Genomic DNA, 23085 nt, shown 5'->3' with positions numbered 1-23085 from the left:
AAAAACAAAAAGGAATACATTGGCACCAAATATGCTGTTGTACCTTCTTAAACAAACCACTTATATGCTACAAAATATCCAATGTCGAAAAGTTATTTAATGTATCAGCCATTTCCAAAGTACAACACAATACATCGGCAACATTAGCGCCACCTTCTGGTGGGTACAGAATGTGGCAGGGCTCATGAAATGTAGAAATGTGTGGGGTATGGCTGTCGTTACTTCTCCTTCTTCTCTGTCTCGGTCTCCTCCTTCTGTGCTTGGTCGGGTTCAGGGGAAGCCTCCTCGTACCTTAACGGAGGTGAAGAGGAGGTGCAATGAGCGAATGACTGACAACAAAGACCGTGGTGCGGCAAGCTCATGAATTCCCTCCGCTTAAGACAAGCAAGCGCTTGCACTATGCAGACGACATCCAAACGTACTTCACCCCCGCCCGGTCACCTCATAAGACAACAATATGACAAAGCGGAGTGGGCGGGGATATGCGATGAGCTTTCCGCAGGCCTGTTTCTACGGAAACTGCACAGCTGAGAGAGAGCGGAGGCCTCAAGGACTCTTTTCTCTCACAGGCCTGTGAAAGTGTGGCTGCAGGAGGGCCCAGAGAGCGACGCAGTGCAGGCGCGCTGCTGCCTGCTGGCTCCCAAACAGCAAAGCAGAGGGAAGAAGGCATTTTAAATTCCCCAAAAACACAACTTGCAAGAGCTGATAAGAAGGCTGTGAAGGGATGCGAATGAAACGAAGGATGGATTAGTCGCTTCGCGGCCACAGGGGGCAGTCACTGCGCGCGACTGAAACAGCGAGGGCGTGCGCGGGGGCACAGAAGCTCATGGAGGCAGCACAGGCGGCGTGGGGACGCACCGGGGAAACGGCTAAAGAAGGGGAACTGGGGCGGGGGGCGTGTGGACTGATCAGACTACAGCAGTACCACTGAACTCCACACTCCCCCCCCTCCCCCCCAGACTCCTCGCTACCACACTGCCAGGGGACAACGAGCACTTCTAGAATGTCCCAAACGGGGGGGGGACACTGCTTTGTGAAAGCCAATCAGGTACCATTTTAAACTCCCTAGTTTGGATAGGCCACAGAGGCCTGCTGTAGTAAGTCAACCCAGCACATGCAGGGTGGTAGGCGAGGTAAGGGGGGGTGTACCTGCCAGCCGAGACTCCGCCCCTCTACAGGGATGTGGGGGTGTGGCGGCGCCGGCGGGGGGAGCAGGTCGACTGCTGCATAGAATTAGCGAGACTGGAGGGAGAGCCGGAGACGGTGGGGAAGTGCGTGAGCCGGGGGGTGTGGGGCAAGATCTCGTCCGAAGACTCATAGCTGAGGTCGGGGAAGCCAGAGACGATAAACACCAGACAAAACACAAGCAGAAGAGAGAGAGAGAGAGAGAGCAAGGAAGAGAGAGAGAGAGAGAGAGAGAGAGCAAGGGAGAGGGAAGCGCAAGTGAGAGAGGGGGAGAAAAAGAAAGAAGGAAAGAAAAGAGTTTTTAAAGATGGCCCCAATTAGACTAGCCAATGCCCTGTCTAATGCATGTTGTTTTTGTTTCGTTTGTTTATGTCATGCTCAAGCAAATTTAAAAACCAAAGCTAAAGCCACATTTATAAGAGCATCGCTACTCCTTATCTAACAGCTAGCAGTTTATTTTCCCCCTCTAACGATTACGAATGCTGTTAAGTGGGTAAACTTAAAATAGCCCCATGTCACAAGCAGCACACTCTAATGGTCAGTTTGGGAGTTCAGAAACAGGAGGAAAAGCAGAACGAAATCAGAGGAAGATGAGTGAAGAACGCAGCGACAGCAGTCCCGGGGAGAGGTCAGGTGACTGCAGACCACCAGGTGCCGTCTCCAAGGACGGCGCCTCGGGGCTGCCACGGCGATTATCGGCAGACACGAGGGCCCGGGGGAACACATCCGGCTGGGTCTGTGCCCGACCGCGCCGCCCGCCATCTGGGCCTCGGCGCGGCGCTGGGCACGCTCGCGGCCCTGTTATGACTCACTCAGTGCGCCGGTCACATGCACCTGACCCTGCGTGTGAAGGGCCAGACCAGCAGCCGTGTGCACCCACGCAAGTAAGGGCCAAGGACAGAGACTGCGGGGGGGGCTGTCCTGCCTTCACCCCGGGTGAGGAGAGGGCTGAGAGAGGGGGCGGGGCAGGGGGAAACAGAGACGAACGAACGCAGAGGGACGAGGAAGAACGACGCGTGGGTGTATGCACGTGAGGAAGAGACTGCTGGGAGATGAAGAACTGCTGGAGCCGAACGATTGTGTAAAAAGATGTAGAGCAGACAGAGTTCAAGGCCATGACACAGATTTCATGCATTGTATTGCCACCTGGCAATACACTGTCTCCAGAACGAGTAGCTAACTTTTATTACCAAGATAACTACATGCTAAGCTAGCCTCCATAGACACTATATAGTAACTACCGCACTGCAGTTATTCAGATATAATTGATTATATGCTGTTTATTCAAATTATTTATTTTCATCTGAAACTGTAGCTTTTAGAAGGAGCTTTTCTTTTCAAACTCTGAAAACCAACACTGTACAGGCCAGGGACTGAACCGTGATTTCTCACATGGGGCTATAATTGGACTTTTCCTTTTTGAAATGAGTTCAGAAGATGTTGTTGAATTGGTGTGTTCAAAAGACATGGATGCCAGTGAAATTGTTGGGATGGCAGGGGTGTGGGGGGGGGGGGGGGGTGAAAAGACAAATAATTTACCTGAACATTTCAGTCAGTTCTCCTTTAAACAGTGCAACAAGAACAGGAAATCCGATGCATACTGGGACCAGGTACAGCAAGGCAGGCTGGGAAGGAAGACAGAGGCAACCAATGAGGATTGAGGGAGGAAAATAATGGAAACGTCAGTGTGGGGCCAGGTCAGCACTGTGTCTGAGCACTGTGCACACTCACCTGAGCATGCTTGAAGGTGTGCATGACAAAGATGGTGAGGCCCAGGCCAAAGATATAGGCCAAGAAGCTGGTGTAGAAATAGGTCCTTGTATTCTTCTTCAGACTGAGGGCCAAGGGCAGAGAGAACAGTTCAAACGTAATGCACATTGAACTGTTGAACAGAAGGACGTTTCTGTATTTAGAGCAGTAGAATTACTCAAACAGCAAGCTCCTCACCTGACATCAAAGCGCAGCAGCAACGCAATGAAGATACCTGAAAACAAAATACATTATAATACACGCCCTGATACGATCTTAACAGCAGCAATTACACAAACCATAACACACAGAACCAACGGTTAACATCAATTATTTACTGTACAGGATTTAAAGAGAAAATAAAGTATCATAGCACCCTCTGGTGGAATTGCCAAACAGCCAAAATGTTGTTTGACCAACCTGAGATTAAACTAGGGGAGAACTACTCCAGTCCTGGGGGGGGATTTCACAGAACGAGATTAAGGAATTATCTGGCTGCCCCGTGTGAATATCAAACATTGGTTTCAATTATGGCGTGGACTTGCCTGGAATGACGATGTCACCCAGGCCCAGCATGGCGAAGTTACTGGCCCCCAGTCCCCTCTCCAGCAGGTCCTGGGGGAACACCACTGAGACGGAAGGAGAGAGGAGAGACGGGGGGGGGGGGGGTCACAGGTAAGTTCAAGTTCAATTCAACTTTATTGTCATGTGTATTAAAAATACAATGAAATACTTGTGCTCTCTCTGCCTTAACACAAGGGACACATGATAACATTACATATTATACAACAACAATATATGTATACAAATAGCAGTATAAATACTGCTTACAAATAAAACAGATCAACAGACAAGACGACGTTGTTAAAGCAGAATTTGTAATTGCAATTTTCTTAGCTCATTATTCATTATGATAATTGCACTGTTTCATGTGTGTTCATGAGTTTAAAATAAAGTTTTTATAAAAACAAATACATATACACTAATCTTTGCCTATAATATTGATATAAATTGTAATGACAGATTCAGACAAAAAGACCAATGTAAAAGCACAGATGGGCAGTACACACAGTCCAGAACAGTTTGTAGACTGAGCTCAGTGGTCAGATGCCAACTAACGGGAACAGGCATGAAAACAAAGGCTGCAAACAACAGTGCTGGCCATGGCAGACCACCTCAGAGTGCAACAGCCACTAAACTTAAAAGTGGAGAGATGTTTGTTTTGTTTCTACAAGCGACCTGATGCTGCTAAAGGATAACTTAAAAAGCCAAATTAGTCCTGTAAATGTCATCATGAGGTAGCAGTTTTAGACAGCAGTTCTGCTTGCTTAAACATTCTGCCAGAACATGATTACCCTAGAGGAAGCCACTGTTACACTTGCGTTCTTCATTACACTGCACTTCACTGAAACAAACTAAAAAAAAAAAATAAGACCAGGTGAAGTTTGATACTGATTATCTGGCAACCTGGTGGAAATCTTTATAAATTGCAAACAACTAAATGATCAGTAAGCCAAAAAAGAAAATTGTGAAAGCAGAAAAAAATAAAAAGTTCAAAATCAGGTTTGCAGGAAACTGCACTAGCAGATAAGGATTTGCAGGGCCAGTCTGTATGTGTGAAGTTCTTTTATCATCATGTTCATGTCATGTTCTCCGGTAGCTGTGTCTCAGAGGTGAGTTAGTGTGCAGTGTACATCCAATGCGTACAGAGTCCAAAGGGCTAAGAGTAAATGTGGTGTAATGGAGCAGGGCCTGCTCTTTAAACAGAGGCCGTCATGTCACAGTGTAAACGCAACTGGTCATAACTACCACACTGAACTAATCTCTCTCAGCCCACCACAATCACTTTATGCCCTAACTAACTCCCTTCTGCACGTGCTCATTTCAGCTGTGAAAGCTCAGCAAACCTCTTCAGGGAAAGCCTGTGAACTTTTCCACACCCATTTCATTTTTTCAATATGCTGACAATGAAAACAAAGAACAGCCTTTTAGGATATGAAAACATCTTCGGAGATGGCAGCAGTGGGGGACAGATGTGGGGAATCCAGCCAAATGTCAAATTTGGATGAAAACGTGCCATTGTCAATATGCAGTGCAGTGTTTGCATTAGCTTTGCTGACAATGAAAATATCGGTTTCATTACTTACATTTTATCGGTGCTTCAAATGACTTGGCCACTGTTACCATGACATTGGTGCCAAAAACCTGCAACAGAAAAGCTTGTTTACCCTTAAAGGTCAGTAAGTTACAGGATAAACCAGTCGATCCAAGATATGTCCTGTAACATTATAAGCATGAGCTAATTAGACCAGATTAATTAAAAAGAACACAAGAAAACGGTACTCGTGATGTGAAATATTTAATGACATATTCTTACATGCTCATCCTTAAATCCGTGAGCAGCACTTCCTGTGCAATTAAAATCACACTCAAATGTGCTGTGGAGTTGAGCCATAAACATTAATGCTTAGCAAAAAAAAAAAAAAAGCTTCCATCAGCAGCCAGTGTACCACTTGCTATTGGCTAGTGAGTGGTGCTTTAATGCAGCCCAGGCTCACAGGGTGAGTAACTGGACACCTTCGCCATGCCCTCCGGAGCGGACTCACCCAGAAGACGTCGTAGACGAACAGGCCGCCGAGCAGGATGCAGCCGGTGCTCACGTTGTTGAGGTGCAGCAGCTCCACGCCGTTCAGAGCGAACGCCAGGCCAAACAGATTGTTGGCGATCCAGTGCTGCCACACAAACACATCGAGGATTACTGCACAGGATTTAGAAGGTTACAGGCTGCGTGTATGCAGTGAACCTTAATAAAGTATTGCTTTGACTCCCCTTCACACAGTGGGGTCAGAGTGGGCTGGGTCCCCTTAGACTGTGTGTACAGTTTCATCAGAGTGATGCAGTCATTCCAGTATGCACTCCTTTCCCACTAAAAACTCATTTCTACTAAGCTGAAGAGGTTAACAGGGCTTAAAAACAACAACAAAAATGAAATAAAACCAAATGTCTAGCATTCTTTCCCCGAAGTGTAACCAATTGTCCCATTAAATTGTATACAGTATAAAGGCAAATCACAGAAATATTTCTGGATAGTTCCGTAGTTGAGATGCACAAGTATGTGTGTATTCTCACTCAGTGAGTCAGTGGGAAAAATACTTAAACCACATTTGTAATTTACCTTCTTGAGGATGTACCAAACTCCCACCACGCTACTCATAACAAGGCACACCAGGTCTTTGGTGTCAAACTCGTAGTTGACGATTTCTGTGGGGAACAGGAACAGGGCTGTAAGAAAGGCTCTGTACAGCGCCATCGTACCATGTTCAGTGCTCATGCACTGTCAGGACCATGGAAATAACCCTGTCTGCAAGATGCAATCAGGAAAGTGAGAAATGGCTCTTTTTCCCCCTCATCGTCCCACAAAAAATTTTAACAACAAAATGGAAAGGATGCAGTGAGGAAGAAGGAATTACAGACTGACATGCACATTTACATTTAGACATTTTGCAGATACTCTTACCCAGAGTGCCTTACATAAAAGCACACACACAGGTTTAGGCAATGAGCAGCACTGATGTTAAGTCATCAGTGTCACAAACAATAGTAGCTGTCAATGCATAATCTTACAACATAAAATTAGGTGCCATGCAGCAAAGAGTGCGTAGTATTATTAGGAAGGAAACAGGCTAGGTTAGGGGATATAGTGTTTGGTTTAGCATAGGTCCGGCAACTGAACTCATGCAAAGTGTTCAGAGTTCTGATTTCGCGAGCCAAGGTGGGCTTTAAATGGGTGCACTTTCAGTCTTCAGCAGGAGATGAACCGTGACTGCAGTCCTGATTGCAGCGGGGAGCTCATTCCACCACTGGGGGCTATGAGAGAGAAGAGCTTGTGATGGACAGGAGGGCCCCTTTAGGAAGGGACAGTGGAGCAGCCTGGCGGACAGGCTGGGTTGGATAATAGATTTCAGGTAAGAGGGTGCTGCTCCTCTTACTGAACCACAGGCCAGGAAAAGAGATCTGCATATTATTCAGGCAACTGCCAATAGCCAGCCTCACCTTCCTTGGTCTCCCCTGCATCCTGGGTGAACAACAGTTGGTACTGCTTGTTGGGAAGGTTGGCAGGAAATGCTCTGTTCATAAAAGGACTGAAACACAAAGAGGAGGACAGCTCAGGGGAAGTGGACCCAGCCAATCTTTACAGTCTGACAAGAACACTCTTATGAAGAGGCAAAAAAATGAAAACTTTCTTGTACCTTATGGTGTGAGACAGAGCCAAGATCCCCAGCACAAAGAAATACATTGATAGCAGCAAGTTGATGTATTCTTGAGAAAATATCTGTAATGAAAAAAGAACAGAAAAGTAAAGTTAAAAGTGAGAACTCCATGCTAGTATGAACACCCACATGTATTTTTTCAAACAATGAAATTGAACAGAATCTTCCACAATATTCAGGAAAGAAGGGTCACCCACTAATCCATTATTATGTATACTGCTAAAAATGGAGAACGGAGGTGCTTGAACTCAAACATGCACCTAACCGCAGGGCTTGAAGAGGCAAAGTAACTCACTTTGAAGAAGAGATACAATCCAAACAGGGTGCAGCTGGCAATTATGGGGAACCGGGCAGCATCTCGGCTCGTGATGGTCTCTGGCATGTCCGAGGAATTCTGGGAAGGAAGAGCAAAAGTCTGTCTATCAGGACAAACAGGAAGCAGGCTTTAAAAGCGACACGTGCCCATCCTTCAAGCAAACATCAGACAAAGTTCCCACAATCCCAATCTCACTAACGCGTTTCCTTCAGGGATCCTTCCCATAGCAAAGCTTTGAAGTATACCCATCAGATATGCTTTAAAGACTCATTCCTTAGTACTCTTACAGTGATATCTCAACGACTCCCACTGTGATCAGCTGCAGGCCCATGTGCAAAATTCTTGCACCAAACCTTGCGGTCTATAAAAATGCAAAAAAAAAAAAAAAAGAACACCTGTGTTTTGTAGGTTATATGTAGAACTGGGAAAATACGAAAAACTATGCGTGTATGGGTGGGTGGGGGGTGTTACAGACAGCTATGACCATTCATTATCTAAAATATTTGATAAAGATAACAACAATGGTATACCTCTACATATGTATGAGCACATTAGTACATTGTCCTTTGCAGTCTCACATATGGAAAAGCCAACTACACTAAACTTGGGCAAATCGAAGCCTGGAAAGCATAGTGCATCTGTACTCAGGAAAAAGCCAGCTTGTTCATTTACAGGCATCTAATACTGCTGAACATGAGGGCTTACAGCCTTCGTTTTTATACAGTAAAAATCAATTTCTTCCTCTTTTGCGCATGCGGTTCTATTTTTGGGAACTAAATTTCATGAAGAGTCAAGTTCCAATTCTTTGTCTCTGTAATTGGAGTGAAACGCCGCATGTCACATGCTGAAGGTAATCCCACAAGGTTTGCAAAGAAAATTAGAAAGCTTTCATAAAATAGGTCAAAATAATAGGTGATGGGTGGTGCGTGGGCACATTGAGGAGTTTCTCTTCCAAAGATATCAGACAAGCACTTAGAAGGCACATAGCCTTTTCCCCAGCATTGGGACTGGACTGTAATACTGCCTGATGTAATTTTGGCCTGACCATATTTAGCTCACCTTGAACAGGCACTGTGACACACAAACACCAAAATATCTATTATAGATAACTGGGGGAGTCACATTTATACTATGGCACGTGAAGTGCTGCCTCATGTCCACGTCTCCTTGGTCCTCGCGTGACCTGAAAATTGATCGAGGTCTGCCATCTTTAAAGACATTCCAATCCGGTAAAGGGTACTTGGGTCTCATCCTTGCATCTCTTTTTTGTGTCCTCCGTTGGGTGGAGCTAAGGAGCGAGGAGTGAAAATAAGCAACTGGAATGAACCCCAGCTCTACCTGCCAGCTAAGCACTCTCTAGGACCTCTCAGTAACCCTGGTTAACTGCAAGGCAAGAATCTCAGCATCACTCACAGTGACAATCTGTCTTTCACAAAGATCAGAGAACACAGTTGTCCTAGTCCTGTCCAGAGCTTCAATCTCTCATTCATTTTTCCAGACCGGCTTGCCAGACAATCAAAGCATGATACACAAGTCCTATCATATGCGTAAGGAACAGAACTGCTTCTGAACACCTCCACAACCCAAGTGTTGGTCCAAGCTATGGTACTGTCCAGTCTGGATGACTGCAAACACCAGTGTCGGCTGCACAACTGGTGTTGAACCTTCCCAAATATCCTACTCGCCTGTCTCTACTGACTACCCTGATGTCCTATTTTGCAACCCTCTGGAGCCAATTCTAAATGCTGAGAGCTACACGCTAAGCATTTTGGCCATACAGGCAGTGACATGCGGAACTGCTAAGCTGATCAGAAAGCATGATTGTGTAACATGCAAATAATCTGAATTTCTGTGTGAAGGAAACGCTTGTGGCAGAATAGATACAAGACCCGGGCTTCGAGAAGGCACAGCCAGCTGAGGCACTTGTGTAGTTGTGGCAGCCTTCCACCTGCATCAAAGCTGGGATGCCAACGTTCTGCAGCCGGAAGTAGATAACCAGCCAGGAGTGAGTATTTGAGCAGCTGGGGGGCCCCCCATTTTGTCACACACTAGCAGTCTGCTTCATTGGTTTGAGCCCCTGCAGTCTGCCTGCACCGGCTGCGCAGTCTTTTACCGCAGTGGCTGCACAGCTCTGCTGGCAGAGTGGAAAAGAACGCCTCTGTTTCGGAGGTTATATGAACAACTGGGATACTCTTCCAAAAGAACAGAGCATAGCTGTAACTAGCCATTCAAAATTGGAGTTAAAATATGCGTGTATGGGTGGGTGGGGGTGTTACAGACAGCTATGACCATTCATTATCTAAAATATCACACTGATTTTAGCCAAATATGAAAAGCAGCAGGACCACTTTGCCTTCTCTTCTGTAATTACATCGGTTTTAGGGATAAATGTGAAGTGGCTATGGACAAAGTTTGAACTGAACCCTTTACCCAGGACTGTGAGAATAAGGACAAAGAAAGAGCTTTTGGTGCCTATTGTAGCATTTATTTAGTTTCCTACACTCAGGCTCTGAGCAAATACAATAAAGGACCAAATCCTGTGTGCCGTAGCTCATCTTGTACTGCAAAGAATTCACTGGTCTCCAGAAATAGGCTATACTACCTTGTCAGGGTCCATCGTCTGGAGTTTTATTTCCCAGAAGCAAATTTTCCTACACCAGGAAAATTTCCCTATGGGGAAATTTGTAAAAATCCAGTTCTATATTTCCTTCAAAGTCAGAGTAAGGGCTGAAGTGAGTTCATATGGACAAAATACTTCAGGGACACTTAGGTAGACTGATACAGTAGCTTAATGGGGAACTTCCCGATACAGTCACTGGGTGTTAATGGCCGTCACCCCTCACAGATAGTACTGAGCCAGACTGGTCTGATCAACAAAACATGTGCACAGCCAAATGAAGGAAGTCCTATGCGGTTTAATGAACATTTGTGATAAATTTCCAACAACTGCAAAAATAGATATCCATAAGTGAAATAACTTGATTGTGTGCTATCATTACTAATACTCACTCTGGACCGAAAACCGTTATCATTTTCTGCAGCAACCTATGGAATAAGTATACAAAGACATTTAGAACACTACAACAGGCATTCCCACGAAACAGCCCCATGCGTTAAAGTGCTGAACACCAAAAGCACCAGAAACACTTCAAGGCTGCGAAAGAAGTGCATTTAAAACTGAGTGTTAATTTTCACCAGCCCCAAAGCCAAGTGCCAATTGCCACTGTCAATGCATCACAACCCCCACAAACCATGCATTTACCACAAACCTCGTGCACATCATAAATACAAGTAAATGGTGTGTTATGTCAGATGTAGCAAAGTTTTGCTTCATGTATTTAACTTTATTTTAGGAGAACGGTAAAGTTATAATGCAACTTAACCCTTATTAGTCCACCACGCAGACAACGTTTCAGACAACGAGATGCGAATTCAAGCCTTCAAATTCCCATCTTTACCTTGGCTTGGAAACCATTCCCAGATTTTAAGTCCAGTTTTAGATCACGTACTCCAAGACACAATTCCACAAGAAGTTTGGGGTAATAGCTAATTTACACATAGTAAAACTAGGTGAGATGTTACAGCTGAACGATATTTAATAATTAAGTATTAAGAAGGCCTACGGGACTTGACAGCCAGCGAATGATGACGTTTCCTTTATCGACACTTCATTGGCTAGTTTGCTAGTATCCTAGTCAACTGCACCCATTTGTCTCATCTCTGTCATACGCGTTTTAGTTTGCTAGTTCGATTTATACAAGCTCGATAACTGGCAACAATTACAACGATCAAGAAAGTATCAGCCATTTGAAAATATGCATACTATTAGTTTCAACGGTCCTAAGTACCGGCGGCAACACAGCGATAGGATAGCTATCCAGTTCATTGTTGGATGAGGCCTGAAACAGTTAACGTAGGTAGCAAGCCAGCCAGATCGCACTTGGCTTGCGGGCTGATAGTTAGCTACAGCACCACTAGCTAGCTAGCCTTGTTAAGGCTAACGGTATTTTTCTTTCAATCTACAGTAGTCTATAGTCTAACGTTAAACGCTCCACAATGATGCATCCATTGATTGGTTTAATAATAGTTTTTTTTCACTAGCTAGCTAGGTACAAAATTATTAAATACACCGAATTCAAAGAGAATCACATTTAATTTAGCCTGTAAACCATGGACGTTGTGATACTCTTGTTTTCGCAAGCTAACGTTACACTTTCCTAATAATAGCTCGTTAGCATTCGCTTGCTCAGTTAACGTTACCTTGCTCTTGGAGCAGCTGACGGACCGCAGGGCACCGAAGAAGATAGGCAACAGAGCCATAAAAACAAGGCTACCATATGCAAGTGCCGTGCCTTCAGGTGTAGAAACAAACTTGGTAACAGTAGCGTTGATGGAGTCGGTACCGTTGGAGACAGTATCATTATTGAGGCTATCCAAACCCGGAGAAGTTGTTTCAGTGGGTAATGCCGATCCTTGGTCGACATCGGCCATTTTTGCGAGTAATAACCAGGTATCAATAAACTGTGTGGAAAAACGTGTAAGGTTACACAATATCTGTCTTTTAAAATACCAGACACGACTCCTTTAGCACTCTTCTTCCGTGCCCCGTTTTCCTAAGGCCACGTTTCTTAACTCTCTCCGGGATCTGACATCATTACCGGTGTGAAACATTTGCAGCAATGGGAGGAGTAAAGGAAGTGATGTCACACAGTTCATCATAACAACCGCTTTCTGTTCAAGGTTTACCGATGACCAATCTAGCCATTCCTTACGGTAGGTTACGAATGAATATGCTACAGTGTGGTACAGTAATCCAGGATGGTTCTCAAAATTGCGGAAAATAACCAGAAAAAAGGGGTAGAGAAAATGACAAGATATCGGTCTACTAACAGCCGATAGTACTTACCTAGCCATAAATCTAACCAGGTATTTCACCAATCGAATGTGGCGCGACATCGATCCCGACGCCCTCGTTAGAGGGCGTAGTAGTCTTTCTTGCTGCCCTGTATGATAGATCCGAATTTACGTATTAGTTTGTATGAAGTCGCACGTGTATATAGTTAGTGTAGCTTGTCTGATGGTTTAATAAATATACATTGTGTCGGGTATGTATCCCTTTTCAAGTGGTTCAAGGAAGTAGCCGTACATAAAATATAAAAATCCCTCGGTGGAGTTGGGTTATGAGAGTTACCTTGCATAAAGCTAGATGTTTGGAGGAATAAAACTGGATAAGCATAACAAATTTGTGCGGTTTCGTCGGATATTCTTGCCAACAAGGCTGTGAGGTACCATAGAAATCGTGTGCAAGCTGAAGTGTAATTATGGACGAAGTTCCTCTGATTCTACTTCACTTATCAAATTACCCCACAGTCTAAATGTTGGGCTTTCCTCCTCCACCCATCACCCACAACAGTGCATAAAGAGACCATGTTGAGATCCAGAAATCCTAAAAAAAAAAGGTTAAGTGCTAAATTCACCTTGCTTATGTAGTAGAATGACAAGAATGCTTCTCTTTTCTTGGATTTGGTTAGACAGTACACTTAAGAGTAATTGTTAAAAACATTATTGATCTATTGCCTTATTACACGGTATCTGATTCAATTTTATAAAAGATTTCATAATGTTGTCTGCATATGCAGTGCTACCACATTTCAGGTGGTACTGAATGTATAAGTATCCTTACAGGGTTACCTTGTATCTAAAGTTTTATGTGTTACATTTCAAAACTAGTGTGTAGAAATAATGCAGTGTACAGGTACATAATACAATTACACAAAAATCACAGTACAAAGCATTTTAAATAGAAATTTGTATTTACATCAATATTAACATCAAGAAACAAGTAAGAAAAAAATGCAACAGTAATTTACATCCTGAAATTATGATGGCATAATTTTAATGTTACTTTTTCTCTTTTTCGTTTAACAAAGAGTACAGAGCAAGGAGGATTTTTTTATTTTTTCAATCATTAAAAGCGGAGCATAGACAGATGTCCTGCTGTATTTTTTGTATGCATTTCTATCTTTTGAATTTACTTCATTAAGAATAATTATTAAAAAATCCACTCAGCTTCATTTTTTGAAGAAGCAAACCCAGTCCTTACTGTTACTTCAAAAAAAAAAAAAATCCTATGAAATTAAAAAGACAGCAATTGTCTTTTAACACTTGCAATTCTGGTGTCATTCTAATAGATGGGTTAACGTTTAGTCTTGCTTTCTCAATGAGTTTAAATTTCACTGCAACTTTTGATAAACAGACATAGGGTTCACCAGCAAAGAGTCTCTAAAACACTCTCTTCCCCTGCAACACTGCCAGAGGCTGTTCACTGGCCATTTATTTGAAGACAATGAGCAAAATAAGCATGAGCATTGCAGACCGAGAAACAGATTAATTCTACACTGTATCATACAATATACAAAATAATATAATATATATTCATATGCATCTGCGTGTGTACCCTAACGTACACATGCAGAAATGCATGTAGACCATCAACACCAGAAACTATTTGAAACACAGGGGGGAAAAAAATCTTTGGATTCCGCATGTCTTACAAGGTAGACCTCTCAGAGTATCAAGTGTAAAGAAAGGCAAATAAAAATTAAATGAAAATAAAAAGGCCCAAAGGGACCTTAAAGACTAAGGTAGGAGAATAATTAAATAGATAAAAACATCCTCCATCTCAACCCTTTTTCTGAATCCTAATATAAGCACCGCTAAGTTAAATGAAAGCATGTTTCACAGTCTGTCCCAAACCAGGTAAAGCTCTCACAGGACTGTGTTTATAGCCCTACCTTCAAACCCTGGTTTCTCACAGATATTTGTACAGCTTCTTAAGACAGGTGATGGACTTGGATTTGAACTCCATTTTGAGTGGTAAACTAGATTATTTTGGTGAGAATGCACAGACAAAGCTTAGAAAAGACTAGGGCACAGCAAATGGGTGAAACTGGAATTGTCAGAAAGGAATGGAGTATTTATCAGATGTGTACTAGGTGTGTACAATGCTAATCCAAACCCAAAAATAAGCCTGTCCCTAAATGCAACCTTCTGCATACACAGTTACCAGAAGTCCCCACAATCATCAGACTGGGAATATCCTGTGTGTGCCTTACTTGTTAGTCTCACATGTATGGTTGAGAAAGTTTATAAAAAGTCTTTGCTATGTTAAAATGCAATCTCAAAGTACAAGCTCACACTACAACTCAGCACTTTAACTACCCTCCTGGAAACAAAACAATTTCATGATTATAATTTCAGAAATAAAAAAGTGCCTTTCTTAAAAGAATAAAATGGCCTTGCTGTTTCAGCTTTCGAAATACATACTTAAATATGAGTACTGGTGAAAGAGGGCCCCCTTCCTTTTACTTCCCAAACTGAAATATTGGAAATAAAAGCTGTATTGACCTACAAGACAGAGAATAAGAAAATTATACTTTAAATATCAAGCCTTACAATCTGTGCAAAAATGGTATGTGACCTACAAAAGCATATAATACATTTTAAGCATATTTACAATTCATATTCACAGACAGGAAAATTCAAAATGTGTGACATCACATGTAATACTGCAGTACCTTTGCTTTGAGTAGAGGATGCTCCATGTCAATTTCAGCCTAAAGCATAGAGATTATTGCTTAAATCTGCATAATATAGACATCTGTGCTTACTGCTTTTCATTTATAACCTTTTTTCAATTTAAATGGGTCCCCGTTTAGAAAAGAAAGAAAAACAAAAGAATGACAAGGTTTGCTGTGTGCATTAATTTTTGAATAAGGCTATAATGACCAAGAAATATTGCAACAATCCTTCCAATATCAACCTTTCCGTAAAGTGCAACCGCAACTAAAATCTTTTTGCGTAGTACCTTAACCCATCGTATTTCAAAGTGAGTGTTCCCACATCAAAGGCTAAATACTGCATGATGTACATTCTACATATGAGGCAACCTTTTCACGCGGTGTTGGATGAAACCATTTTCCATGTAGTCAGGTTAGTGAAGGTACCTCCAGCGGGGAAAAGACACAGCCAAGAGATTAAGACCCCCCCTCCAAAAAACTAGATATAGACTCTGAAGACATGAGAGCCGCACATCATGTGCATGTGTGTGTGTGCGTGTGTGTGTGTCACAGTCTCACATTTACATATGTAGTAGCCCCACCCACCACGTGTCAGCACGTTGTACTCTATATCCTGTGGGGTTTGTCCTTAAGGTGAGAAACTGCACATATTGGGCCAGGAGTGGAGGAGCAGGGCTCAGTCTGTTAAAATGGGCAGAGAGAGGCAGCCTGCACACACAGAGCATGCGCTTCTCCGCAGGGTTCACAGTGACTCTCCGCTAGCACACAGGCGGCTCTGCTCCGAGCTCAGCAATACTTCTGCAGGAGAGAGGATGCAAAGATTCAGAAAGTGCAGAGGACACATACGCTTGACCATAACAAATCCAGAGCACAATAATGAGGGGCAAGAAATTAAAATAAAATCAGGGGATACTTCAAATGTACATTGACTTTTAAGGATTTTTTCACTCAAAAAAAAGGGCCATTTATAATCTGGAAGACTACAGGGCCTGCTGTTACTACTAACAGTAATAGTGTTCTCTGACTATAACACTCACAGACCATTAGCAATAGCAATGTCAGACACTGGATCTTAGCTGCAGGATTGAACTCTAGTTCCACGCCATCAGGTAAATGAAATGCTCTCAGACATACCTGATCAGGTCCCATTGGCATCCGCCCCATACCCATGGGATTCATGCCCATCTGCCCTGGCATCTGCCCCATATGGCCCCCGCTGCCATTGACTGGCATGGCCCCATTCATCATCATGGCCCCGTATGAGCCCGGGTTCCCCTGCTGGGCAAACTGCTGCTGGGGGTACGAACTGCAACACAGAGCAATCAGGTCACTGGCTGCAGCTCATCAAAATGACTTCTCAGGCTCGAGGCCTAATGCATAATACAGGAGCAATCAGATTTCAGCTTCACAGCACCAGTGTGTAAAACAAGGGAGCATACTGTGGGTCAGCAGTATGGAGTAGTTTATCTGAGAGGACAGAACCCATGACCAGATGGTAGAAGCTTCCAATGTTGAACGTGAAGCTTCTACTCGATACAGCATTGAGCAATATTAACACATGAATTTAAAAGTTGCGTAGTGTACGGAAATGTGACACACAAAAACATAAGGGGGGAAAATGTCACATGGTATTTTTATAATGAGAGGTCACTGCTGGGATGTGTGTAGTAACAGCTGTTTTTCAGCTCAGATGGTATGTAAACTGCTTCCAGTGTCATGTGCTGATGACGTACTGGGTGTTTCCCATACATGGACTTTATTTGGGTGGGATGCTCAAATAGATTTTTTGCATTTAGTTGTAGGACAATTTCTAGGTCAATATACTATGGACGAAAGTAGCGGCAACAGCGAGTTGCTTGCTGTAGCAGTTGTAGCTACTGCTAATAAATCCAAGGCTTCCTAAGAATGAAACATCCAGTCCTTGGAGGAGGTCATGGGGGCTTCAGTGCCCGGTACACAGAGCAAATGCTAGAACCTAGATTTACTACAGCTTCTCAGCTTCACCCGTCTTTTCCTTGAGCAGTACGCCCACCGAACGTCACCGTTCAATCGGGACGAGACTGCTTGTATACCACAATCTCTTTAATTAATTACCACAGTGAATAAAAAACAGCATGTTGTCAAGTGCAAACACCACTACCCCCATGCACCCCTCATCCCTCCCTCCACACCACCCCCCACTAATAAAAGTGTTCTAGGGGAAACACTGCATACTTATTTCGGGGCATGCCTCCCTGTGGCCAGCCCTTCATCTCTGCTGTCTGGTACATGGGGCCGCCCTGGGGGTGCTGTTGCATCATGGGATTCTGAGGCGGGCCCAGGCGACCTGACATCATCGCGTTGGGCGGGCTGCCAGCTGAACGGACAAATGAGGGGTCCCCTTGCTGGCTCATCCCTAGTAAGCGACAGAAAGTTCAGTCTCAGTTCATTGCCATCCACTCTAACTTTTAATGAGTCCCTCTGGAGGTGCATGCAATGACCACTAGAGGGAAGCCAAGATCCCCTTTCAATGCATCAAATCTTTGAGCATGAACAAGAAATGAGACCAGATTCATCACTGCGTAATACTGATGCTGTAGTGAGCATCTCACCATAGTTACCCCCATAGGCGAACTGCTGCTGTCCCGGCTGGTTCATGGGGGGCCCACCCATTGGGTTGTCCATCCCGGCGGGGGCGGTGACGTTGGGAGGAGGGCTGAACCCCCCCGCGGCGGCAGCCGCAGCCTGCTGCTGCTTCTGTTGCATCAGAATCATCATCCTCTGCCTCCTCAGCTGGTGGTTCATGATCTCTCTGCTCCTCTGTGCCATCATCTGGGCATTCAGGAACCCAGGCTGAGGGCAGAGACCAGCATGATCAATCCAGTCACAATACTGTAACACTACAGCCACAACACAATAACCCCACAGTCACAATACAATAACCCCACTCTCACAATACTGTAACACTGCAGTCACAACACAATAACTCCATAGTCGCAGTAATGCAAGAGATGTGTGGCCTGGAGTCAGGCTTTACTGAATAAGGTTGCGTGTTCCTGCTCGGTGTTAAGCAGGTGAAGGGTAGGTGATATGCAGACCTGTGCTCCCATGCCTGGCTGCATGCCCGGTCGAAGCACAGGGTTCCCCCCTGCTGCGTTGCCCTGGCGACTCTGGTTCATGAACTGCAGAAGGGGAGATGCACACAGCACATGCATTTACATCACAGAAATAAAACGGCGAATGAAGTTCCAACTGTACACAACCACAGGCCTGATGGGACACACTGACCAGGGGACGCAGGGGATGGGAGGGTAAGGGTTAAGCTACCTGCTGGCCTTGCAGTCTCTGCTGCAGCTGCAGTCGCATGGGCTTGGCGGCGCTGATCATGCGGGGGCGCATGCTGGCGCGGGGGTGCATGCCCGCCATGGGGAAGTTGCCCTGCGGGCCCATCTGGTTCATCATGGGGTTGAAGCCGCCCGGCTGGCCCTGCATGGGGTTGCTGCTGTAGCCCGGCTGCATTGCCATGCCCGGGGGGCCTGGGTAGCCCTGGCTGTACATGGGCTTCTGCTCCATCACCATGGAGGGATCCTGCCCAGGGAAAGGCTCTGTCTGCTGCTCCCCGCCCTGCCCCTGGAGAGGGCAACATGCACACATACAGGTGCACACGTACACATGCAAACAAACACACGCACACATACAGGTTAACATGTACACACACACACAAACACACACATACATACAGGTGCACACGTACACACACACACAAAAATCACATATCTATCACTTATTCTAATATTGGCCCCTTTAAAGGTCTGAAGTGTTATTTCATATAAACTGGGTGCCATAAGCAGGTTCCTGAACATGACAAGCAAAGGACAATTCAGTCTTTTTAATTTAGTACATTTATTTCAATCACTAATGACTAGGCAGTGCCAAGTCTTTGGGTAGGCACTAGGTTAATGATAAAAAGCAATGAGTTCAAGCTTCAATGAAAAATTTACAACTATCCTGTAAAAGCCTTCCTTTGGTTATATTTTCCCCTGTCTCAAAACAAATTTCTCTTACAAGGACACACAGAATTATATTTATTGAGAGGAAGGTTTGCCAGTCTCCATGTACAAGTACACATGACTAAGCTGATTCTGTTGTGCACTAAACTAACAATTACATTTGCTTGCAAGCTATGTTTTCATTACAGTGAGTGGTAAGCAAAGTTTTAGCACAACTGGTGATATAACAGTGCCATTGTTACACAATGAGCACACAAGCACATTTGACAGCAGAGCAAACATTTAACCTATGAATTTAGAGGCTGCATCGGCCTGATAAGAGTAAGTTAACTTGGCTGGCGGGAGAAGAAAACAAATCTTACAAAAGCTCTAAGAGCTGTAGGAGATTAGCACTGTGATAGTTCCATATTTAGGGTAGAAAATCACTGCGGTTCTTCTTTTTTTACAACACTAGCTAAGCTTATAAAGATGACAATGCAATATGAAAATATGAAGCCTGAATTACTTGAAGACCCAAGAACAATGGACGGACAATCCCAGTATATAAACAACAGACTGAGGCAGATTGCTGCTGCTTCAGCGTGCTGTGGATGTGTGTCTGAGGTCACACGGCTCGGGCCCTGGGCACAGAGAGGCGTGACCTGCTGAGACCCACCTGGCTGACCAGATCCGGGATGCCCAGCGCGCGGTCGATCTCCTCCAGCGCCATCACGTCCGTGTTGTTGAGCAGCGAGTCCAGCTGGTCCAGGAGGGCCCGCTCGTCGCTCTGCCCCTCGCTGGTGGAGGGGGGCACCAGCAGCTCGTCCAGGGGGTTCCCAAACTGCGGCCTGAAAGGCATCAGGAAACAGAGGAAAGCGGGCCGGTGACGTCATTGCGGTTCATCACACCGGGTCCTCAGCAGTGTCCTGCTCAATGATCTACACAGTGCACAGCAGGGTCTAACACTTAGTACTGCATTCTGGGCCTGTGCTCCTGGGCAACAGCCCCAATGGCCACAAAAGTGTGCATCCAAAAACCATGTAAAACACAAACAGGAAGCAAAGATGTCTGCCCTGAGCTTTCTTGAGTTTTCTGAAGGCATAGAATGAGGAGCTCACCTGCTGTGGCTGTTGTCCATTCCCATCACACCATCAGACCAGGAGGGGGACTGGCTGGGTCCCTGCTGGCTGAAGGGACTCATGCCCATGTTCATGTCATTCGGACCTGCAGAGAAATCGTCTGCATGAAGGACGTCAGTTAGCCGCACTCGCTCTCTCACTCACTCATGCAGTAGCAATGCTGCTGCTTACCCATTTCCATCAGCTGCTGCTGCAGCATTGACCTGTTGCCTGGAACGCTGTTTGACCTGCCCACCATGGGACTTCCCATCATGGCTTTGGAGTTGTAGTCCATCCCGGGGCGGATCATGGAAGGGTGTCCCGCGGACCCGACCGGACTGCCGCTCGACCTCGACATCCCCCAGTCGCCGGAGCCGCCCATGGGAGAGCGCTGGGGAACGCCCATTCCCCTGTTCATCATTCCTGTAGGGGTGCAACCCACACTCTTTCACGGGCAAGCTGGACTTCTATTCGCCTAACAGAAGATCTTAAGCAGAGCAACATACCAGCATTTCCAACATCTTATCCACTATTTGAGCTAAAGCATGAGAAAGTGAAAAACGTCAGCACCCCCACCACAAGAACACACCTGCACCGTCTGACTGAAAGTCCACTTCCCCAACCGTTCAAAAACCCACAGAGAGAGCGAGAGAGGACAGCTACAGACGGCCGCGAGGACGCATACCCATGTTCCCTGGGAAGTTTTCGGGGCCCCCGATCATGCGCTGGCTGTCCATGTTCTCCTGCTTGATGAGCATGGAACAGGGGGCGCTGCGCCGCCCCGCCCCGCCCGTCCCACCGGTCGGCTTCCCGTCCACGGACACGGCCCTCTGGAACGGGGCGCGCGGGCCCGTCGGCATGCCTGGAGAACGGGCACATTCAGAGAGGCCGTCAGAGGAGACGGGCGGCAGGCCACAGAGGCTTCCCCAACGCTTCAAATGGACGGAGCGCCACGGTTACCCTGCGCGCCATCGTCAGGGCAGTTCTGCCGCTTGTTGCCGCCGTCGGTTCCCCCTCCTGCTCCTGCCTCGGGGTAGAACCCGGAACCTGAGTTCCTCAGGCCTCCTAAGATGGTCTCTAGGGTGTCCAGCTGAGGAACAACAGGACGGCAGGGACGATGTTACTCACAGGCATGTATTACAGCACAAACACTGAGTCCATCTACTGGGCTAAACAAAAATCTCCAACTGAGAGCTCAATAGAAGAACAGGCTGCCCGAGCATTATCCTTGAAATCATACACTATCTATTCAGATGGCTAGGTCATGTGTCCTGTAAACTGCATTAAGATGGACTCCAACTGGTAAAAGGAATCCTGGACAGCCAAAAACTACCTGCCATCATATGGTCTCAGCCGAGCTCAAGGCACAGTGTACCGCACAAGGTAGGGCCAGGTGAAAAGAAGCCTTATGTCCCACAGGGGATGAAGAGGATTAAGTGACTTGATTTACACTGGGCTATATTAAGCACATTAAACAAAATCTAGTTTCATCTGGTTGTATCGTATATAAAATTTATGCAATTCACTATGTGATAAATGGAGTCTGAAATAAACGGAAACAAAAATGGGTTCAATGGGTGTAGCACCTCGTCGCTGGGCTCAGTCTTGATCTTGTTCTCCACGTTTTCGGGGGTGGAGGCGGCGATGGCGGAGCCGCTGCAGGCCCCCGGGCCGGCCTTGCCCTCCAGGTCCTCCAGCTTTGGCTTGATGTCGGCGGGCTCTTTGGAGTCATCCTTGTTCAGAAGGTAGTGCAGCAGGGCGTGGGTCTTCTCTTTCTTGGGGCTGTGCTGCTCCTGCTTGGTGTCCGTGGCCCCCGGCCCCGATGAGCCCCCGCCCGCGGCCCCTGCCCCGCCCGGCTCCGCCCCCGCCGGCTCGTGGGCCTGGCCCGATGCCTTGCCCGTGGCCTCGGCTGTGATCTTGGCCACCTCGTCCGGGGTGTTCCCGTTCTGCAGGAGCTTGTGGAGGATCTTGTGCTTCTCTTGCAGGGAGGCGGCGTAGTGGGCGGAGCCGGAGGAGGACACACCCCCGGAGGCCTGCCCAGAGGAGGAAGAGGAGGAGGAGACTCCGGTGGATGTGGGGCTGGTGACGCAGCCGGCGGGATCCTTGGTATCGGCGGCCGCGGGGGTGCTGACAGCGGCCGGGGGGGCGGGCGGCCCGCCGCTGGCTCCGAGGCCCAGCTCCTCAGTGGGCGTGGTCAGGAGCTGCAGGAGCTTCTTGTGGCCCTTGCTCTCGGGGACCCGCCTGTGGGGTTCGGTGCTGGCGGGGCCCGCTGGGGCCTTCTCGCCGCCCTCCTTGCTGCTGTGGAGGCCCGCCTGGCTGTCGGGCCTCTCCCCGGTGTTGTCAGCGGAGGGGGTGTGGTGGTGATGGTGCAGGTGGTGGTGGTGGTCCCCACCAGCACTGTATGGGCTTTTGGAGTCCACATGACCTGGCTTACACTGGGCCTGCTGCTGCTGCTGCTGCTGTTGCTGCTGCTGCTGTTGATGTTGTTGCTGTTGTTGCTGCTGCTGTTGATGTTGTTGCTGTTGTTGCTGCTGCTGTTGATGTTGTTGCTGTTGATGTTGTTGCTGCTGTTGTTGCTGCTGTTGGTGCTGTTGCTGCTGTTGATGCTGCTGCTGCTGAGCTTGTTGCGAGGAGTTGATGCTGGGAGAGCTGTCGGGTTTGTGTGCTGGTGAGGTCAGAGCAGACGACAGCGAGTTGCCCACCCCTTCGCTGATGGCTTGCAGTGCATTGAGGGAGCTGCTGGAGAAGGTGCTGCTCCCCCCTGGGCCCCCACCTCCTCCCCCTCCTCCAGAGCTGCCCGGGCCCATGGGAGAGGGCATCCCTGCAAAACAAACACAGCTGTGAGCCTCCCACGTACACCAACACATTGTGTTCAGTGCATTAATGAATCACCACAGT

The 23085-nt window shown here is 46.4% G+C and overlaps 2 protein-coding genes across 5 annotated transcripts in view; both read right to left on the bottom strand.

The window, feature by feature from the left end:
- Window positions 1-77: 77 nt before the first annotated feature.
- Window positions 78-12198, bottom strand: hm13 (histocompatibility (minor) 13). Of its 3 annotated transcripts, XM_064298543.1 has the most exons (13): window positions 11782-12196; window positions 10531-10566; window positions 7501-7599; window positions 7185-7267; window positions 6988-7076; window positions 6110-6195; window positions 5541-5666; window positions 5082-5139; window positions 3480-3563; window positions 3133-3169; window positions 2917-3019; window positions 2725-2810; window positions 78-291 (listed from the first exon to the last, which is right to left on the bottom strand). In XM_064298543.1, the coding sequence occupies exons 1-13, from the start codon at window positions 12010-12012 to the stop codon at window positions 219-221; spliced, it is 1191 nt and encodes a 396-aa protein (XP_064154613.1). In that variant the 5' UTR covers window positions 12013-12196; the 3' UTR covers window positions 78-218. The 3 variants fall into 3 exon arrangements, with proteins under 3 accessions (XP_064154613.1, XP_064154614.1, XP_064154615.1); XM_064298544.1 differs by lacking the exon at window positions 10531-10566 and having other exon boundaries at window positions 11782-12195; XM_064298545.1 differs by lacking the exons at window positions 78-291; window positions 10531-10566 and adding an exon at window positions 1158-1320 and having other exon boundaries at window positions 11782-12198.
- A 1117-nt stretch (window positions 12199-13315) lies between these two features.
- Window positions 13316-23085, bottom strand: part of LOC135234196 (nuclear receptor coactivator 3-like) — a 58734-nt gene continuing 48964 nt past the window's right edge. Inside the window, exons 12-23 of one of the 2 annotated variants that reach the window (XM_064298539.1) lie at window positions 21774-23008; window positions 21148-21277; window positions 20873-21049; window positions 20380-20610; window positions 20188-20293; window positions 19746-19917; window positions 18408-18710; window positions 18179-18262; window positions 17693-17933; window positions 17316-17496; window positions 16236-16407; window positions 13316-15899 (exon numbers count right to left, since the gene is read on the bottom strand). In XM_064298539.1, the coding sequence (XP_064154609.1) occupies window positions 15888-15899; window positions 16236-16407; window positions 17316-17496; window positions 17693-17933; window positions 18179-18262; window positions 18408-18710; window positions 19746-19917; window positions 20188-20293; window positions 20380-20610; window positions 20873-21049; window positions 21148-21277; window positions 21774-23008 (3044 nt within the window). In that variant the 3' untranslated portion in view covers window positions 13316-15887. The remainder of the gene's footprint in view (window positions 15900-16235; window positions 16408-17315; window positions 17497-17692; window positions 17934-18178; window positions 18263-18407; window positions 18711-19745; window positions 19918-20187; window positions 20294-20379; window positions 20611-20872; window positions 21050-21147; window positions 21278-21773; window positions 23009-23085) is intronic. The other variant, XM_064298540.1, reaches the window with a different exon arrangement.

This window comes from Anguilla rostrata, chromosome 11, assembly GCF_018555375.3.
Source record: "Anguilla rostrata isolate EN2019 chromosome 11, ASM1855537v3, whole genome shotgun sequence".
In the NCBI taxonomy this organism is placed as follows: domain Eukaryota; kingdom Metazoa; phylum Chordata; class Actinopteri; order Anguilliformes; family Anguillidae; genus Anguilla; species Anguilla rostrata.
The sequence above is the reverse complement of the archived record's forward strand: the minus strand, read 5'-3'. Positions and strand labels throughout refer to the sequence as shown.

Coding starts and splice junctions, on each gene's coding strand:
- hm13 (XM_064298545.1), bottom strand. CDS start 12,012: ATGGCCGATGTCGACCAAGGATCGGCATTACCCACTGAAACAACTTCT. Junction 6,196..6,987: donor TGCAGGGGAGACCAAGGAAG/GTGAGGCTGGCT, acceptor TGTTCCCCACAG/AAATCGTCAACTACGAGTTT. Junction 1,321..2,724: donor GAACTGACTGAAATGTTCAG/GTAAATTATTTG, acceptor CCCCGACCTCAG/CTATGAGTCTTCGGACGAGA.